General features: G+C 40.4%; 1 protein-coding gene across 2 annotated transcripts in view; it reads left to right on the top strand.

The window, feature by feature from the left end:
- RBBP5 (RB binding protein 5, histone lysine methyltransferase complex subunit) overlaps positions 1–19,594 on the top strand; it is a 58,564-nt gene that overhangs the window by 12,797 nt on the left and 26,173 nt on the right. For both annotated transcript variants that reach the window (XM_089681116.1, XM_089681117.1), the window contains exons 3-8: positions 4,394–4,566; positions 4,763–4,903; positions 5,076–5,238; positions 5,333–5,442; positions 11,656–11,775; positions 17,047–17,200. In XM_089681116.1, coding sequence (XP_089537242.1) covers positions 4,394–4,566; positions 4,763–4,903; positions 5,076–5,238; positions 5,333–5,442; positions 11,656–11,775; positions 17,047–17,200 — 861 coding nt within the window. The remainder of the gene's footprint in view (positions 1–4,393; positions 4,567–4,762; positions 4,904–5,075; positions 5,239–5,332; positions 5,443–11,655; positions 11,776–17,046; positions 17,201–19,594) is intronic.

Raw genomic sequence — 19,594 nt, forward strand, 5'->3', positions numbered from 1 at the left:
TACTTTGAGGGAAATGTATCAAAAGTGAAGCAGCTATGCATGGTAACCACAGCTGCTCCAGTTTTGGTAAATTTCCCTCATTGTATATTATAGACTTTATAATATTAGTTAATTATGCTGCTGTACTTAAAAGAGAAGTGTGTCTTCTTTTTCCCCAGATTATACTTACCAAGGTGGATATAGCATCGGTCCCCTTCTGGCTCTAAGGGTGAGAACTCAGCGATCATATGTTCTCACAGGTGCTGTGAGCAGAGAGAGACTGTCCGTTACCGCTGTCTGCTCTGCCCTCCTTCCCATGCTCACTGGAGCGCTGGGCTGTGTAGGGGGAGGAAACGGCTGGCTCAGGCTCTCTGCAACTTGCTGAGAGGATGAACCTCCAAGGTCTTTCTATCACACAAGCATGCACACATGCATACTATGGCCAATTTAGACAGGAGCAGTTAACCTAGCAGCATGTTTTTGGAGTCTGGGAGGAAACCAGAGTACCCAGGGGAAAACCACACAAACACACGGAGAATTCAACACAGATATCCTGGTTTGGATTCAAACTGGGCACCCTTAGAAGGTAGGAGTGCTAACAACCACCACCACCACCACAGTGCTAACCACTGTGCTACCCACATAATTACATAGTTAGTCTGGCTGAAAAAAGACAAAAGTCTGTCCAGTTCAACCATTAAACATTAACCACTTTCTGACCGAGATGTGGCTGAAAGACAGCTACAGCGAGGTTAGCTGGTTCTGGGAGGTTGTCTATTGATGTCCTCCCAGAACCCTGCCCCTGGGGTGTGCATCGGTACTGCTCTGTGATCGCTGTGTCCTTCGGACACAGCTGATCACAGAGAGGGGTAAAGGGCCAACAGCAGCTGTTTACCACGTGATCAGCTCTGTCTAGTCACAACTGATCGCAGTGTAAATAGACTTTCCAGTTATCAGCAGTCTTCTCCTTATGTGCTGTGACAGAGAGCCAGTAACCGGTGATTCTCATGGGGACATCTACACTGATTCAAGGCACTGATGATCAGTGCCCTGATTATAAGTGCAGCCAGTCAGTGTCCTATCACTAGCTCCTCATCAGTGCCCATCTGTGCCACTTTCAGAATGACCTATCATTGCCCATCAGTGCAACCTATCAGTGCACTGATAGGTTGCACTGATGCAAGCTAAGCATCAGTGCAGAAGAAACTTTTTTTTTTTCCAAAATTTTCTGTCTTTTTTTTTTTTAGTTTGTTTAGCAAAAAATAAAAAAACCCAGATGGTGATAAAATACCACCAAAAGAAAGTTCTATCAGTCTCAAACAAATTGTAAAAATTTAATTTGTCTACAGCGTTGCATGACCACGCAATTGTCCTTCAAAGTGCAACAGCGGTGAAAGCTGAAAATTGGCCCGGGCAGGAAGGGAATGAAAGTGCCCAGTAGGCAAATGATTAAAGTGATTCTAAACCTTTACATTTTTTTTCTTTAACCACTTGCCTACCAGGCAATTATACCCCCTTCCTGCCCAGGCCAATTGTCAGCTTTCAACGCTGTCGCACTTTGAATGACAATTGTGCGGTCATGCAGCACTGTAACATTGTACCCATATAAAATGTTTACCTTTTTTTTTTCTCACCAATAGAGCTTTATTTTGGTGGTATTTAATCGCCACTGGGTGTTTTATTTTTTGCACTATAAACAAAAAAAAACAGCAAAAAAAAAGTTTTTCTTTGTTTCTATTATAAAATTTTGCAAACAGGTAATTTTTCTCCTTCACTTATGTGCGATGATAAGGCTGCACTGATGGGCACTGCTAAGGTGGCACGGAAAGGCAGCACTGATGGGCACTGATAGGCGGCACTGACGAGGCGGCACTGATGCTGCTGCTCTGATATGCAGCAATGATGGGTACTGATGGCACTTCTGGGCAGCACTTGTGCATGGCACTTCTGGGCAGCACTGGTGGGTGGCACTGCTGGGCACAGGTGGGTGGCACTGATCATCAGTGCCGATCAGTTCTCTGACAATTGCTGGTTATTGGGAGTACTTTCCTCAGGCTGTAACAGCGTGAGGAAAGTGCAGCCGATAACTGGCAACTGTATTTACCCGGTGATCTGTGTCATTGGACACAGCTGATCACGTGGTAAAAGGCCGCTGTGATTGGCCTTTTACCGCATCACATAATCAGCTGTGTTCACTGGGGGCGCGTTCTGGGAGGACGTCATATGACACCCTCCCAGAACTCCCAGAACTGTACAACCGAGCTGTAGCAGTCATTTGGCTATAGTGCAGTTGCCAAGTGATTAAATAACAAACATGCTATACTTACCTACTCTGTGCAATGGTTTTGCACAGAGCAGCCCCGATCCTCCTCTTCTGGGGTCCTCCACCATTAATCCTTCCCCCTGATGCCACTTGCCTAGGGGAGTACTCATGTGGGGTCGCTCCTGAACCTCGCTGCCTGCATTCATAGGTGCAGACAGCTGGGCCTGGCTCGCCCCTGCATCCTCATCATCGGATTTGATTGACAGCCGCAGGAGCCAATGGCTCTCACTGCTATTAATCTGCCCTGTGAGGAGAGAGAGAGGGGAGAAAGCTGCTGCTCTTGTTCACAGCGCTGGATTGAGATTGGGCTCAGGTAAGTATTGAGGGGGCCTGGAAACAGAAGTTTTTTTACCTTCATGCATTAGGGAGCAGATGGATTGCAGAAAGTAAATGCTACATGTATCATCTGCCCTTACTCGAGATGGCCACGACCAGAAATACTGGAGTGGTAGTTTCAATGTGATTTCCCACAAATTAAAGAATGGAGATTTCGATAGAAGGGTGAATTTGCTTTGAGTATTAAAAATGGATTAAATAGCGTTTTGGTGCTCAGATGAAGCATACTTCTGCTTTAAATTAACCCCTGCTTTATGCATTATTTTCCTCCATTATTTGCTCAAATTTATTTTCCCAGGATTGTTAAATGTTTACATTAAAGCAAACCCATGAGTGGGAATTGGGTTTAAAGAGTACTAAAGAGTACACAGTGACACAGGGTTCACCAGGAACTCTGGCTGTTTGCTGAACTGGCTAATTAAGCTGAAATACTGATTGCCCGCTGCTGATATGAACCTCCGGTTGCTGTAGAAAGCCATACATTTACTGGCAGTATTATTACAGCCAACAAATGTGACAGCTTTCCACTTACGGCTGTGCATCTGCTCACTCTTGTTGGTTGCTAGGATGCTGGCGGTCCCAAACTTTTCCCAGAGGTTTACAGCTATTTAAACCCATTGTCAAACTGGCATTTTAAATGTGACAGCAGTGTTCTAATTAGAAGTTGGAGCTCTGTGTGTGGATTTTCCCATTATCTATCTATGGAAATTATAAATATAAAAAAAACCCTAATATCAGGGTTATTCTCAAGACATGTTATACCAATATCATAGTCTCTGGGGTGGAAAGCCCCGTATAATGTATTAGGTATACCATATAGTAAATGGTTCAGAAATAGAAATCACATAAGTGTATTAAGTGGGATGACTGTTTATAATATAAACTATGTTGGCAACGGTGACTTCAGTGGTGTAGTAAATAGATGTGGGTTGCACTAACCAGATAGCACATTTGAGTGTTTGGACCAACTCCTGGTCATCTGCGTCTGGGTGTCTGGAGCTCAGGAACAGCTGGTGGGCATCAAACTGGAATTACAGTGCTCCATAGCACTTCCAGGTCACCGCAGTACCATGAATAAACACCAGGGGGAGCCAACGTACAGAGCTGACATCAATGGTATCCTTGAAAGGCAGGGCTCATAACGAAATGAGCCGAAGCACAAAAATTTCCGTAGTGCAATAGGTAATGAAGTATAACAGGATGCAAAGGAAATACACTCACATATATAGTGATCCGATAACAAGGATGGCCTCTGGCCAAGTAAACCACGTGGATGAGTCACTGGGGGCCGCTTCCTGACATGTTTTGTGCGAAAGCACGTACTCAAAGTCCTTTGAGAACGTGCTTTCGCACGTCTCATCTGGTTAGTGCAACCCACACCTATTTACTACACCACTGAAGTCACCGTTGCCAACATAGTTTATATTATAAACTGTCATCCCACTTAATACATTTACGTGATTTCTATTTCTGAGCCATTTACTATACGGTATACCTACCGTAATACATTATACGGGGCTTTCCACCCCAGAGACTATGATATTGGTATAACATATCTTGAGAATAACCCTGATATTAGGGGTTTTTTATATTTATATTTTTAAGCGCTGCATGCTGTTTATATATGTGCTCTAGACGGTTTAGGGGTTCTACCTTTCATGCTAGCTGCTCCCTGTACACAATTCCAGCGCTCGTTTATGTATCATAATTTTATATCTATGGAAATTAGTTATATTTTTTTTTTTTTTTGCATAGGAAGCAGATGGAACATTGGATTGCATTAGCATGGCCCTCACCTGCACCTTCAATAGGTGGGGCACTCTTCTTGCCGTGGGTTGTAATGATGGCCGTATTGTTATATGGGACTTCCTAACACGGGGCATTGCCAAGATCTTAAGTGCTCACATACATCCTGTGTGCTCTCTATGGTGAGTAATCTGTAATTTTTAAAACAAAATGTCCCACACATTTTACTTGGCTTATTAGGGATAATGACCAATTACTTCTTATGTGTATTTTTAGAACCTGGTCAGTGTTTTCAGTTGTAATTGTGATATTTCATGTTTGTGATGCTGTACTCTTTAAGGCCTTCTGAATTCATGCATCCTAAAAATGTCTTTACAGCTGGAGCAGGGATGGTCATAAGCTTGTGAGTGCCTCTACCGATAACATAGTATCTTTGTGGGATGTCTTGTCTGGAGATTGTGACCAGCGGTTTAGATTTCCTTCCCCCATACTTAAAGTTCAGTTTCATCCCCGTGATCAGTAAGTAATAGTAGATGTGTACTGTAATTTATTGTTTACTGCTTCTATACTGTGTGCCACACTTAAGTCTGTGTTGAAGCAGAACTTTTGTTTTGATTATTGCATTACAACTCTAAAACACGTTTTTGTTTTTTTAACTGCATATACTTTTTTTTTTTTTTTTCTGAATCAGGGATAAAGTTCTAGTGTGTCCCATGAAATCTGCCCCTGTTATGCTAACACTCTCAGACTCCAGCCATGTTGTCCTACCTGTGGATGATGATTCTGATCTTAATGTAGTAGCATCTTTTGATCGTAGAGGAGAGTATATCTATACTGGAAATGCCAAAGGGAAGGTATGATGCATTAGAAGTTAGTATATTCTTTACAAAAACAAACTGAATTAGGGGACACTGATTGTATCTTTTATAATATTATTTTTTTTTACAGATTTTAGTATTAAAAACAAACACCCAGGATCTGGTGGCATCTTTCCGTGTTACAACTGGAACCAGCAACACAACTGCTATTAAATCCATAGAGTTTGCGCGAAAGGGCAGGTAACAGCTCATCCAGATGGCAAAATGCTCTAATTCGCTTTGTATAATTTTGTTGCTTCTTGCTGTTCTGTAGTTGCTGTTTGTATAGTAGTATCCAAACACAACAAGTACAATTTTCTCATGTTTCAAAGAGAAGTAGGGCCAGACCTTTTTTGGTTTACTTTTCTTTTGGATCAAAGGAGTACATTTACGATCTGGGCGGAGGAGCCTGAGCTTGGCGGAGGGCTTGATGTAGGAGCTCTCAGCTAAGCTTTTTTTTTTTTTTGGGTTGTTCTCATGCCTCTCTTTCTCTCTTCTTCCTTGCCCTTTAGTCTTTCACATAGTATGATATTTAGTTCTGTTTTCAAGGGGTACCTGGAATTTTAAGGAGTTAATAAAAAGATGGAGGGAACTGGGGAGGTGGGAGGGAGGAGGAGCCGTCCATGGGCGGAGTTTGACCCTTAGTATTACCTCAAAGGTGGGGAGTTTGACCCACAAATGATTAGTAGGTATAATAGTTGCCTAAAAATGGGAAGGGGGGAGGGGTATTGGTACTAGGGTTAACACTCTGCAGGATTGAGGGGGGTACTAAAGCAAGGGAAAAGAGGAGGAGGGTTGGAAGGGTAAAGGAGGGATATAACCAAGATAGAAGAACTACAAGTTATCACTTATAACGTAAAGGGGTTGAATTGTCCTGGGAAGATATTTAGGCTATTTAAAGAACTACATCATCGAGTAGCTTCAGTGGTTTTTTTGCAAGAGACACATCTTGAGATAGAATCCAAGGTTAAGTTAAAATCTAGAGATTATCCAACATGGTATTATGCAGATTTCCTGATTAGGAGAGCTAAAGGGGTGGCAATAGGATTCAGAAAAAATATAAGATTTGAATTGGAGGATAGAAAAGTGGACCCAGAGGGGAGATATTTGTTTTTGAAGGGTAAAATACAAGAGGTGGAGTGTACAGTAGCTAATATATATTGTCCAAATAAGAAGCCGGAGATGTATTTGAAAGGTGTGTTAAAAAAACTGATGGATTTTAAAAAGGGTTGTTTGATATTGGCCAGGGATTTTAATTTCTGTATGGACCCACAAAAAGATACAACCTCTTCTGTGCAGCGTGAAGGGAGTAGATCTCTGAGATTACTAAAGAAGGTGATCTATGAGTTTCAATTGGTAGACACATGGAGAATTATGCATATGAAGGATAGAGACTATACATTTTACTCAAATGCACATGAGACTTATTCAAGGTTGGATTATATATTGATAGAACATCGATTTATTGAGTCAATGGTTAAAGTAGACATAGGAGCAATGACTCTTTCAGATCACGCCCCTGTTGTATTGAGGATGGGATGGGGAAGGAGGAAAACAGATGGGGTAGGATGGAGGTTGAATGAAGCACTTCTCCTGGATAAGGATACCGTCCAGAAGATTGGGAAAGAAATTGAGAGTTTTTTTAGAGAGAATGAGACAGAGGATGTGTCGATAGCTACAGTATGCAAGTCTCATAAGGCATATATAAGAGGTATCCTGATTGCTATTGGGGCAAGAAAGAAAAGAGAAAGGAGAGAGAAAATTAGTGGGCTCTTAAAAGATATATCTGACCTGGAACAGACACACAAAAATAGTATAGCAAAAGAAATCAAGCAGAAGATAATAAAAAAGAAAGAGGAGTTAGAGACTTTGATGGAGGAGGAGAGAAGGAGAGTCTATAACAAAGTGTTAAGTGAGAGGTATAAAAGGGGAGATAGGCCAGGAAAATACCTAATGAGAGCCATAAGGAAAAAGAAAAATAGGAATTATATTGATAAAATAAAAATCCCTAAGGAAGAACTGGTTCATTCAAATAAGGAGATTGCAAAGGTGTTTATGGATTATTATAGAAAGTTGTATAACATCAACCCCTATGACGCAGTAAATAATATGGAAATTGAAAATAGGAAAAAAAGAAAGATATATTTAAAAAATGCGGGTCTACCGAAACTAAAAGAAGATCAATTAAACCACCTAGAAGCAGAAATTACACAAGAAGAAATAAAAGTGGCACTAAAAAGCACGGAGACGGGGAAAAGCCCAGGACCGGATGGCTACACGGCGAGGTATTATAAAAAATTTAGTGAACTATTGATTCCCAAACTGGAGAAATATATGAATGCCCTGGGAGGAGAGATGGACATGAGGAGAGAATCTATACAGGCTCACGTGGTACTGTTACATAAGGAAGGAAAAGACGCTTCACAGTGTTCTAGCTATAGGCCAATTTCATTGTTGAACTCAGACACCAAGCTATATGCAAAGGTCTTAGCGAATAGGCTGAAAGAGCTTATGCCTGAATGGATACATGGAGACCAGGTGGGCTTTGTCCCAGGAAGGGAGGGCAGGGACAATGGGTTGAGATCCCTGATGCTTATTCAAAAAAGTAGAAAAGGGGAGGTACCGGCGGTGGTTTTTTCGATTGACGCCGAAAAGGCCTTTGATAGAGTAGACTGGGGCTTCATGATGGATACCTTGGAGGCTCTGGGAATCGGAGTTAGAATGAGGGAATGGATTAAAAAGTTGTACAGGGAGCCCTCCGCAGTGGTAATAGTAAATGAGAAAAAAACAGAGCCCATTGGGATGTCAAATGGAACAAGACAGGGTTGTCCTTTGTCCCCCTTATTATATGTTATGTCATTGGAGCCCTTGTTGTCCACAATAAGGAAGAATGGAGATATAAGGGGAATTCAGATAGGAGATGTAGAGCATAGAGTGGTGGCCTTTGCGGACGATCTGCTTTTTTATGTGGGGAATCCCAGGATAACACTCCCAAACTTAATGAAATCGTTGAAGGAATATGGGGAATTATCAAATTTAAAAATGAATCCAACAAAAACTGAGATCCTAAATATAAATATCCCAAAAAGTGAAAAAGAGAAAATACAAAGGGAATTCCCCTTCATTTGGAGTAAAGAGATATAAAATATTTAGGAGTAAGGCTTACTGCGGCGTATAAGAATCTGTATAAACTAAACTATATTTCATTATTAAATGAAGTGAAGGGGGAATTAAAAACCTTAGAGGAATTCCATCATGGATAGGACGTACAAACCTGGTAAAAATGATAATTGTACCGAAAATCTTATATAGATTTCAAATGATCCCAATTAAACTCCCAGAAGCCTTTTTCAAAGTAATAAAAACCGAGAGTGTCCTATGAAATATTAAGTAGAGACAAAGGGAAGGCTGGTCTGGGAGTTCCAGATATTAAGAGATATTACAAAGCAGTAATATTAGGGAGAATTTTCGATTGGACGTTCAATTTTGAGGGGAAAAGTTGGGAAAAATTGAAAATACACTCAGTGGAACTAATTTGAATAGAATTATATGGTTACCGGCACAATATAGAGGATTGAAGGAGGATTTAAGTTTGTACACTGTAAATGTTTTAAGGGAATGGGATAAAATACACAAATATATGAAGTGGGAATTTAACTCTATATTAATGCCACTAAGAAATACAGAATTTTTTCCCCCAGGTAGAGAGGAGATAACAGGTAGATGGTTTAAAAAGAAAGATGTTCAACTAAGAGATATAATGGGGGAGGGGAAACTGAAGTCCTTTAAAGATTTGGCAAAGGGAAAGATTTTCACTAGGTTAGATGAGTGGCGTTCTCACCAATTAAATTGTTTTTGGGGAAACCTCCCAAAACCTCTGAGAATGAAAAAGGACTGGAATTTGTTTGAAAGGTTGTTGGATACACGGGGGGATGGGAAACACGGAACAGCTAAAATATATAGAATTCTCACAGAATTAGACACAAACACTAAACCAATGCACATAGTGAAATGGGAAAGAGATATGGGGGTGGTATTAGATGAAGAAAAACAGAAAAAAATAAATAGATTAGTTTACGAAAATGTAAGTTTGAGGGATGTAGAAATAAATTATAAATGTCTGATAAGATGGCACATTACACCGAGTATAGAATATAAGATAAGTGGGGAGAAATCACTGTGGTGTTGGCGAGTGTGTGGGGAAGTGGGGACAGTGTATCATATTTGGTGGGAATGTCCAAAAATTCAAATATTCAGGAAAACAATAGTACATTTAATTGAGATCATAACTGAGATGAATATTGGGTTAGACCCAGGGATGTGTTTGCTGCATAGTTCAGAGCTATCAGTTAGTAAATACAAGAAATTAGGTTTAGGGTATTATATGAACGCTGCAAAAAGTCTGATCCCTAAGTATTGGAGGAAAACAGACGTACCGAAAGAGGAGGAATGGATAGAAAGAGTGAACTGGATTAGTAAGATGGAGAAGCTATATTATATGCAGGAAGATAAGATGGAGGTATATTACGCGAAATGGGAAAAAAGGGAAAACTCTGCAGTAAACGTGAAAAAGTGAAATGTAGGATGACATAGAGTGGGTGGATGGGTAGGATATTCTTGCTTTAGATAAGAGTTTGTGAAGAATTCAGAGTGGGGGGCCTGGGTGGGGAGGGGGTAATGTTTTAAGAAGGAAAAATAAAAGTAATAAGAAATAATAATGTATATTTATTATGAATGAGATGAAAGTGTTTTGTTATTGCTATGAAAAATCAATAAATATTTAAATTAAAAAAAAAATGTATTAATGTTCTCCTGTGACGCAGAGTCAGCTGATAGCTGGCTTTTGCATACTCTGCACTGACTGTGCAGAGCTGCTCCAAGTTAAGGAAGGTGCCAGACAAAATTGTTGGCATCCAGTGGCTGGCTGGTTGGTTGATAGGTGGCTCCATCTTTCAGGGCTTGACTGGGAGCCAGAGACATTATGTATGTTTTTTTGTTTTTTCACCTGCTGCAAACATCTTTTTTTCTTTATGTATTTTAATTTTTTCCACAACAAGACACTGGAAAAGGCCCAAAGTATGAAGTACAGCAAATAATTAGATCTTCAGTACAGTATGCATACATTCTGAATCCAGCTGTTGAACGAAAGATCAACTGGCTTTCCAGCCCACTGAAATACAACAGAAATTCAAGCCGAGACTATAACGGTATTCAAGAGTCGTGGGAGAAGAAAATAGGAGAGGGATGTATAATAGAAGAAGGAAGGGGCAAGGAAAGGAGAGCGAAAAAATAGAGGGGGTGATAAGAGGATTGGCTAGGCGAGGAATCTGTCTATTTAGGAAAGTGGAAAGATTAAAAGTCCAACAGAAGGGTGTATAACAAGCTAAACTTCTTGCTCAAGGTTCGCCCTGCATGCCATAGAGCAAATGTATTCCAACCACTAGAAACAGGTATGTCTAAAGTTGTCTTGTCGCTGAAATAATCTTATGGATACCCCAGCATAAAAGGCACATCGAAGACAAGGTTGAACATGAACTTTAAAATTCATATAGAGGACACAGCCAACCTCTCGGGGCTTAATTGTGCCATCCAGGCGTAACTTCAAGCTTGTCATAGATGGATCGAAATTTGAACGATTCAGTGGCGACCATTCCAATTTCGATTATGAGTGTCCGCTCCTGGTCGAAAGAATTTCGTTTTCATATTTTAGTCTTCCAGGAAGACAGAATGGGGTTGATTTACTAAAACTGGAGAGTTTAAAATCTGGTGCAGCTCTGCATAGAAACCAATCAGCTTCTTGTTTTTTTGTCAAAGCTTAATTGAACAAACTGAAGTTCAAAACTGATTGGCTACCATGAACAGCTGCACCAGATTTTGCACTCTCCAGTTTTAGTAAATCAACTCCACTGTATACTTAGCGTGAATTATGCTGTTGTTAAAGCAGTTGCCATCTAATCTCTACTCCTGAATATGATGCTCTGCAGTCTCTTTAAAACGTTTGAAAACCTGGTAGAAATCTTCCTGATGGGGTTTGCATTGTTGATATCATGGTATCACATACTGACTATATTCAGATTATCATTGGTGTATTATGGAAGTCAGATATTGTTTTGTAATTTCTTCATTATATAAGAATCAGTGTTTCATATATTTCTCTCCTATGTGAAAAAACATTGGTTAAAGCAGTATAGAAATAAAGGCCTTCCTTTTCAGCATTTTTTTTTTGTGTACTGAGTTCTTGGCAACTTTTTCCATTCTACTGCCTGCTCATTAGCTGAACTGTTTGGAATAAAATGGAGCAGTTAAAGTTCATATATTACTGTTCAAGCGTTAACAGTGAGCTTTGAAAGTTCACATTTCTGATGAAGTATGTCTACTACTTAGTTCAGTAAATATTGTTTATCTTTTGTGTAGCTGTTTTTTGATAAATACAGCAGACAGAATAATTCGAGTGTATGACGGAAGGGAAATACTTACCTGTGGAAGAGATGGGGAGCCAGAGCCTATGCAAAAACTTCAAGATTTAGTGAACAGGTACAGATTGACTGACTAATTAATTTAAAGCTCTCTTGTCAAGCTCTATAAGACAAGCCTTTTGGGGTTTAAAAACAAAATCCACATTTTCCAAACTGTTTGTTGATGTCTTTTTGTAAGTTTTTAATGTTTTTTTATTGATGTTTTAGGCCTCATGCACACTGGGCATTTAGCCTTGATGTGTGAGACTCTCGTCTTTGTGATAGCAGTAAAGTTAAATTAAAAAAAAAAGTTTTAAAGAGTAACAAATATTTAAAAGCACATCTGTACACATCCCAGTAGTGTACACAACTTGCAGTGCAGAGCATGCACATGTAAGTAGATATAAATGTGCATGGTATCACCATGAATCAGAGCATGAGATATAATTGTAGGGCTAGAAATCACAGCTAATTCTAAACTAATGTGTAAAAGTTTTTAAAGTGTTGCCTATGGAAAATTTTGGGTACTATATTGTTTCTCAATTTCACTGGTGCACACAGTTTTAAGGCTTTACATGTTTGGTATCTGTTTACTCAGCACATCCCCATCTTTTATATATTACCAAAATAATGGGTATAACATTTTAGTTTGTACTTGCATTTTAGTGTATTTTTCCTGAAAATATGCGTTTGATAAATAGCTGTTTCACTGTGAAGTAGAAAATTGCAACTGCTGCTATTTTACTCTCTAGGGTCTCTGCTTTTGAAAAAAAAAAATATAATTGTTTGGGAATTTAAAGTAATTTGTAGCACAAAATGCAGATTTTAATAGGTGTACAACAAATTAAAAATTTGTCCTGGTAGACAAGTGGAACTTTTTTTTCTGTTCTCTAATCAGGTCAAGCTGTCCTGTAAAAGTTAGAAGGGGGTTGGGACAACCATATACAGTTGCAAGAAAAAGTATGTGAACCCCTTGGGGTTACATGGAGTTTTGCATGAATTGGGCATAAAATGTGCTCTGAACGTCATCTAAGTCACAACAATAGAAGAACACAGTCTGCTGAACATAATACTACACAAACATTAGATGTTGCCATGGTTTAATTGCACATAACATGTAAATATTCACAGTGCAGGGAGGAAAAAGTATGTGAACCTTTGGACTTAATAACTGGTTGACCCTCCTTTGGCAGCAATAACCTCAACCAAACGTTTCCTGTAGTTGCAGATTAGACTTGCACAACGATCTGGAGTAATTTTGGAACGCTCCTCTTCACAAAACTGTTTCAGTGTAGCAATATTCTTGGGATGTCTGGTGTGAATCGCTCTTTTAAGGTCATGCCACAGCATTTCAATGGGGTTGAGGTCAGGACTCTGACTGGGCCACTCCAGAAGGCGTATTCTGTGCTGTTGCAGCCATTGTTTTGTTGAATTACTTGTATGCTTTGGGTCATTGTCCTGTTGCATCACCCATCCTCTGCGGAGCTTCAGTTGGCGGACAGATGGTCGTACATTTTCCTGCAAAATGTCTTGATAAACTCTGGAATTAATTTTCCCATCAATGACAACAATCCGTCCAGGCCCTGAGGCAGCAAAGCAGCCCCAAATCATGATGCTCCCTCCGCCATGTTTTACAGTGGGGATGAGGTTTTGATGTTGGTGTGCTGTGCCTTTTTTTCTCCACACATAGTGTTGTGTGTTCTTCCCAAACAACTCAATCTTGGTTTCATCTGTCCACAGTATATTTTGCCAGTAGTGCTGTGGAACATCCAGGTGCTCTTTTGCAAACTTCAAACGTGCTGCAATATTCTTTTTGGACAGCAATGGCTTCCTCCATGCTGTCCTCCCATGTACTCCATTCTTGTTTCATGTTTTCCGTATTGTAGATGTGTCAACAAAAATGTTAGCATGTGCCAGAGATTTCTGTAGGTCTTTAGCTGACACTCTGGGATTCTTCTTTACCTCATGCAGCATTCTGCGCTGTGCTCTTGCAGTCATTTTTACAGGACGACCACGCCTAGGGAGAGTAGCAACAGTGCTAAACTTTCTCCATTTGTAGACAGTCTGTCTTACCGTGGACACATGAACATCAAGGCTTTTGGAGATACTTTTGTAACCCTTTCCAGCTTCATGCAAGTCAGCAATTCTTGATCGTAGGTCTTCTGAGAGCTCTTTTCTGCGAGGCATGGTTCACATCAGACAGTGCTTCTTGAAACCAGTAAACCCAAAACAGGTGTGTGTTTTTTAAGGGCAGAACAGCTCTCAGCAACACATCCAATATCATCACACTGATTGGAGTCATGGTTGGCTTACTCCTAGCTCCAATTAGCTCTGGGAGAAGTCATTAAGCTAAGGCCTCACATACTTTTTCCTCCCTGCACTGTGAATGTTTACATGTTATGTGCAATTAACCACTTGAGCTCCAGAGGATTTACCCCCCTTAATGACCAGGCCTCTTTTTGCTACTCGGCGCTGCACTAATTGAACTGATAATTGCGCAGTCATGCAATGCTGCACCCAAACGAAATTTACGTCCTTTTTTTCACACAAATAGAGCTTTCTTTCGGTGGTATTTGATCACCTGTGCGCTTTTTATTTTTCACGCTATAAACAAAAAAAGGCCAAAAATTTTGAAGAAAAACAATATTTTTTACTTTCAGCTATAAAAAATATTTAGTAAACTCAAAGTTGGTTATAAATTTAGGCCAAAATGTATTCTGCTACATGTTTTTGGTAAAAAAAAATCCCAATAAGTGTATATTGATTGCTTTGTGTGGAAGTTATAGCGTCTACAAACTATGGTATAAATACTGCAATTTACGCCATTTTTCTGCTATACAGCGCTGCGCTAGTTTAACGGACAATTGCGCGGTCATGCAATACGGTACATAAATGAAATTTAAATCCTTTTTTTCCCCACAAATTGAGCTTTCTTTCGGTGGTATTTGATCGCCTGTGCGGTTTTTATTTTTTGCGCTATAAAAAAAAAAGGCTGACAATTTTGAGGGAAAAAAAAACAATATTTTGGACTTTTTGCTATAAAACATGTCCTGTAAAAAAAAATGCAAAAATCAAATTTAGTCATAAATTTCTGCCAAAATGCATTCTGCGACATGTCTTTGGTAAAAAAAAACCCAATACGTGTAAATTAATTGGTTTACGTGCAAGTTATAGCGTTTACAAATGGCGGGAAAGATACTGGGATTTTTAATTTTTATTTATACTAATAATGGCGCCGATCAGCGACATATAGCGGCAATCAGCGACATATGACGGCGACCAGCGACTTATGGCGGGACTGAGGCGGACATTTTGACACTGGGGGGGAGCTGACTTGGGGTCACTGACATCCCCAGTGACACCAATACAGTGATCAGTGAAAAAAAAACCACTGAAACTGTACTAATGTCACTGGGGAGGAAGGGGTTAACATTTTTAGTGTTCACTGTGTGAGGGGAGTGTTTTACTAAGGGGCGGGGGTGTGTACTGAACGGGGGGAGGGAGGGGGGAGCTGATCGAGGGAGAGAAACTGTATTCTCCCTCTGCAGCTTGGCGGCGAACTGTCACAGAGCAGGCTGTGTGTAAACAATGCAGCCCTGCTCTGTTTCAGTGTTCACCGCTCATCGCGGGAAAACGGCCGGTAAAAACCGGCCGTGACCCGGCGGCGGGGACCCGCTGCTGACACCCGCGGGACAGGTAGGGCAGGCGCGTGCCTCGCGCGCGCCCCCTGCCTGTTTTGTAGGCACACGTTTTAAAACGTGCTTTTGCCTACGAGCGCCGCCCTGCCACCGTTTATATGCGGTGGCTGGGCGGCATGTGGTTAAACCATGGCAACATCTAATGTTTGTGTAGTATTATGTTCAGCAGACTGTGTTCTTCTATTGTTGTGACTTAGATGACGTTCAGAGCACATTTTATGCCCAATTCATGCAAAACTCTACGTAATCAAAAGGGGTTCGCATACATTTTCTTGCAACTGTAACACTGATAGTAGTGATTTCAACAGTTTGCTTTCTCTGTAAATGATTAAGGGGCACATAATCAAAAGTAAATCAGAGACAATTGGCCTTTAACAGCCGCTTACAGGAGGAATTTTATTCATATAATTTAGAATTCTTTCCAAAAGGAACAACCACCCTAATCGCTTTCACTACAAAGTCAGCAGTTGGCTGTAATGTGTGTTTAAACCATTTATAAATAGTGCTGTTGGACAAGTGGTTAAAAAGTGTTAGCTGATGTTGGACTTAATTTTTCATAGATTTTTGTTTAAAGGCATTATAAACCTTTCTACCTGCACTTTGTGTTTTTCACCAGTGTAAGATGTGTGTTGATAAAGTTATTTCCTGGTGCTATTTGTTGGCCTATACAGATTATAGTAGAGTAGATCGACACATTCTACTTTCAGAGGTCTCTGTTTGTGCTAATACATGAGGTATGTGGCATGGCACTACAAAGGTTAATGCATGACCTATGTCTGTAGTGTAAAAACTGACACTTCCTGTGAAGAAACTACATATCCACCAATTTCTGGGTCTCTAGGTCTAGTGCTCTTCAGGTGAGAGCTAATTATTAGTTCACACAAAGCAAGGAAAGCAAAACAATGGTGAGCTCATCGTTCATTTCATCACATCAGTACTTGAGCTCATCGTTCATTTCATCACATTAGTACTCCCATATTTGCAACACAGTGGAAATAGTGAGGCATGGATTCTGACCTGCAACAAGAAGTTGCTTGTCGATTTACAGAATAGGGACAAATTTGGTGTGTTAATGCATGGACATGGGGAATTGATTGGCCATAACACTAGAAACTGCAACCACAACAGGTGGTAACGTAAACAGACTACATATGGAATATAACTACACTAATGTCTAGTTAAAAAACAAAACATTTGAAAGTGTACAATGCTTTTAAAGCCCATTTAAACCTGTTGATCTAAAAATTTCTGTTCCAGGGTGACAACGCATGATTTTATTGTAGCATTACTGCGTTATTACCCTGTTGAAGGTGGAAAAATAGATTGTCTGGTAAGAAAACGGGTGATAAAACTGCTACAGGGAAACTCAAAAATGGCTGCATTAATGCTAGTAACAGGCTATGTCATATGTCATTTGGTTTTGCCCAGAATTCCATTTTAAATGCAAGGAGGGTGTCCACCAACATTTTTCAAAAAAGTTCCAATTGCCATCATATAATTGAATTTTTGTGGCAGTTCTCCTTTTTAGGTTCATATTTATGGTCACTGAACTTTTTTTTTTTGCCAAATATAGCTTTAGGGCCAGTTGAACAGTTTGCTTTTAAGCCAAAGTAGTTATCAGCAAAAATAAGTAAAACTTTCTCCATTCACAGAACTCCTTGGAAGAAGTGCTGCTTCTCTGGAGATGGAGAGTATATCGTAGCAGGCTCTGCTCGGCAGCATGCTCTCTACATTTGGGAAAAGAGCATTGGAAATCTGGTGAAAATCCTGCATGGAACTCGTGGTGAACTACTTCTAGATGTTGCTGTATGTAGTACACCTATACAAGTTTCTGGAAATGGAACTATTGTAAAAAACATTTCTGTGTGTGTGTGTGTGTGTGAAAGCTGAGGGGGAGTTGGAGACAGAGTTTGGAGGGGGGAGAGAGCTGGAATGGGGCTGGAAGAGAGACAGTATTTGAGCAGTAAGATCATAAATTTGAGTTATTCAGGTTATTTTGGGACTGTGGCGTTTAGGATAGTTTCTACTATCTTTTCAAGGGTAATTCACTTGCAGGTTCATGCATTAGTATCACCCCATGTCCACAGGTACACTCAACACTACCATTATTCTACCCTGCTACTATAGATGAGTTTGCTAAACTTCTTTCTAACGCCCAACTCTAAACAATAAAAATTAATATTGATAAATAATGTCCCCGATAATCAAGGCATATATCAGTGACAGTCTATATAGTAAGGCAATGTGATCTAATGATCCAATCCAGTGACGGTGCTCCCAGTGATAAGGTAAGAATCACGCAGTCACCAGAAGCGTAATTCAAATACACAATGTGTAAATCAACACGGATTTCCTTCACAGATAAATTCTTACCTTATCACTGGGAGCACCGCCACTGGATTGGATCATTATATCACATTGCCTTACGATATAGACTGTCACTGATATATGCCTTGATTATCGGTGACATTATTTATCAATATTAATTTTTGTTTGGCGCTGCACTTTTTTAGTTTATGTTTATGACAAGGTTTTTATTTGGTTTCCTTGAGTGTCCAGCTGCTTATCTTAGAGCGCTCACATTTATTACTATATTATATATCTTTCTAACGCCTACCTAACCACCTGTCCACTTGACCCTATTCCCTCTCAAATACTACGGTCACCCTCTGGCTCTATCCTACACTCTAACTCACATCTTGAGGCTCTCCTACTCTTCTGGCACCTTTCCCAACACTCTAAAACATGCACCTAGTCACCCCCATACTTAAAAAGCCTTCCTTGGACCCCACCAATCTTAACCTATTCCCCATTTCCTTGCTCCCCTTTTCCTCCAAACAAGAATGCCTGGTCTATAACCAATACAGCGACCACCTCATCAAGAATAACCTTCTTGATCCCCTTCAGTCTGGATTTCACCCTCAACACTCCACAGAAACTGCTATCCTAAAACTCACAAACAGCTTACTAACAGCAAAAACCAATGGACACTATTCTGTACTCCTACTTCTGGACCCCTCAGCTTCCTTTGATGCAGTTGATCACCCCCTACTCAAAAAAAAAAAAAAAAAAACTTTACTCCTATGGTATCCGTGACTGTGCTGTTCGTTGGTTCTCATCCTACCTATCCCACCACCCTTTTAGTGTCACTTACAATTCTTCCTCCTCTCCTCTTCCTTTTTTCGTTGGGGTCCCCCAAGAGTCTTTTCTTGGACCTCTCCTATTCTCAATATACACCTCCTCCCTAAGGCAGCTAATAGTCTCCCATGACTTTCAATATAATTTCTACGACGCCCAAATCTACCCCTCAGCGCACAACAACAGTCTCCTCATGTGTGATTAACTTACTGACCAACATATCATCCTGGATGTCACACCACTTCCTCAAACTCAATCTATCCAAAACAGAACTCCTAATATTTCCTCCCCCACGTGCCTCCATCAAGATCAATGGCACAACCATCAACCTGTCCCCACATGCCAGGGTGCTAGGTGTAATCTTGGACTCTGAACTCTCCTTTCGGCCCCACATCTAATCACTTTCCAAAGTTTGCCGTCTCAGCCTCCACAGCATCTCCAAAATATGCCCCTTCCTAACCACTGACACCACAAAGCTCCTAATTCACTCCCAGGTTATTTCTCGCCTCGGCTACTGAAACTCCCTCATCAATGGCTTACCTTTTACATAGGCTATCCCCCCTCCAGTCCATCATGAATGCTGTTGCCAGATTCACTCACCTTACCAACCAATCAGTGTCTGCTACCCCTCTCTGCCATTCCCTCCATTGGCTGCTACTCGCCCAACAAATTAAATTCAAAATACTAACAACAACTTACAAAGTAATCCACAAACCAGCCCCCAGCTACATCACTAACCTAGTCTCAAAATACCAACCAAATCTTGAGGGTTAGGGACTGATGTGAATGTACAATATATATGTAAAGCGCCGCGTAAATTGACGGCACTATTTAAGTACCTGAAATAAATAAATCACACTCCTCATTCCTCCCAAGACTTCCTTCTCTCTAATTCCCTTGTCACCTCCTCCCATGCTCGCCTGCATGACTTCTCCTGAGCCTCTCTCATCCTATGGAATTCCCTACCCCAATATGTCCAACATCTCCTACTCTGTCCACTTTTAGGCGATACCTGAAAACTTTTCTCTTCAGAGAAGCCTATCCTGCCTCCACCTAACAAGT

Source organism: Staurois parvus, unplaced genomic scaffold (genome assembly GCF_062004578.1).
Source record: "Staurois parvus isolate SC_StPar_1 unplaced genomic scaffold, SC_StPar_1.0 ptg000261l, whole genome shotgun sequence".
NCBI lineage: Eukaryota > Metazoa > Chordata > Amphibia > Anura > Ranidae > Staurois > Staurois parvus.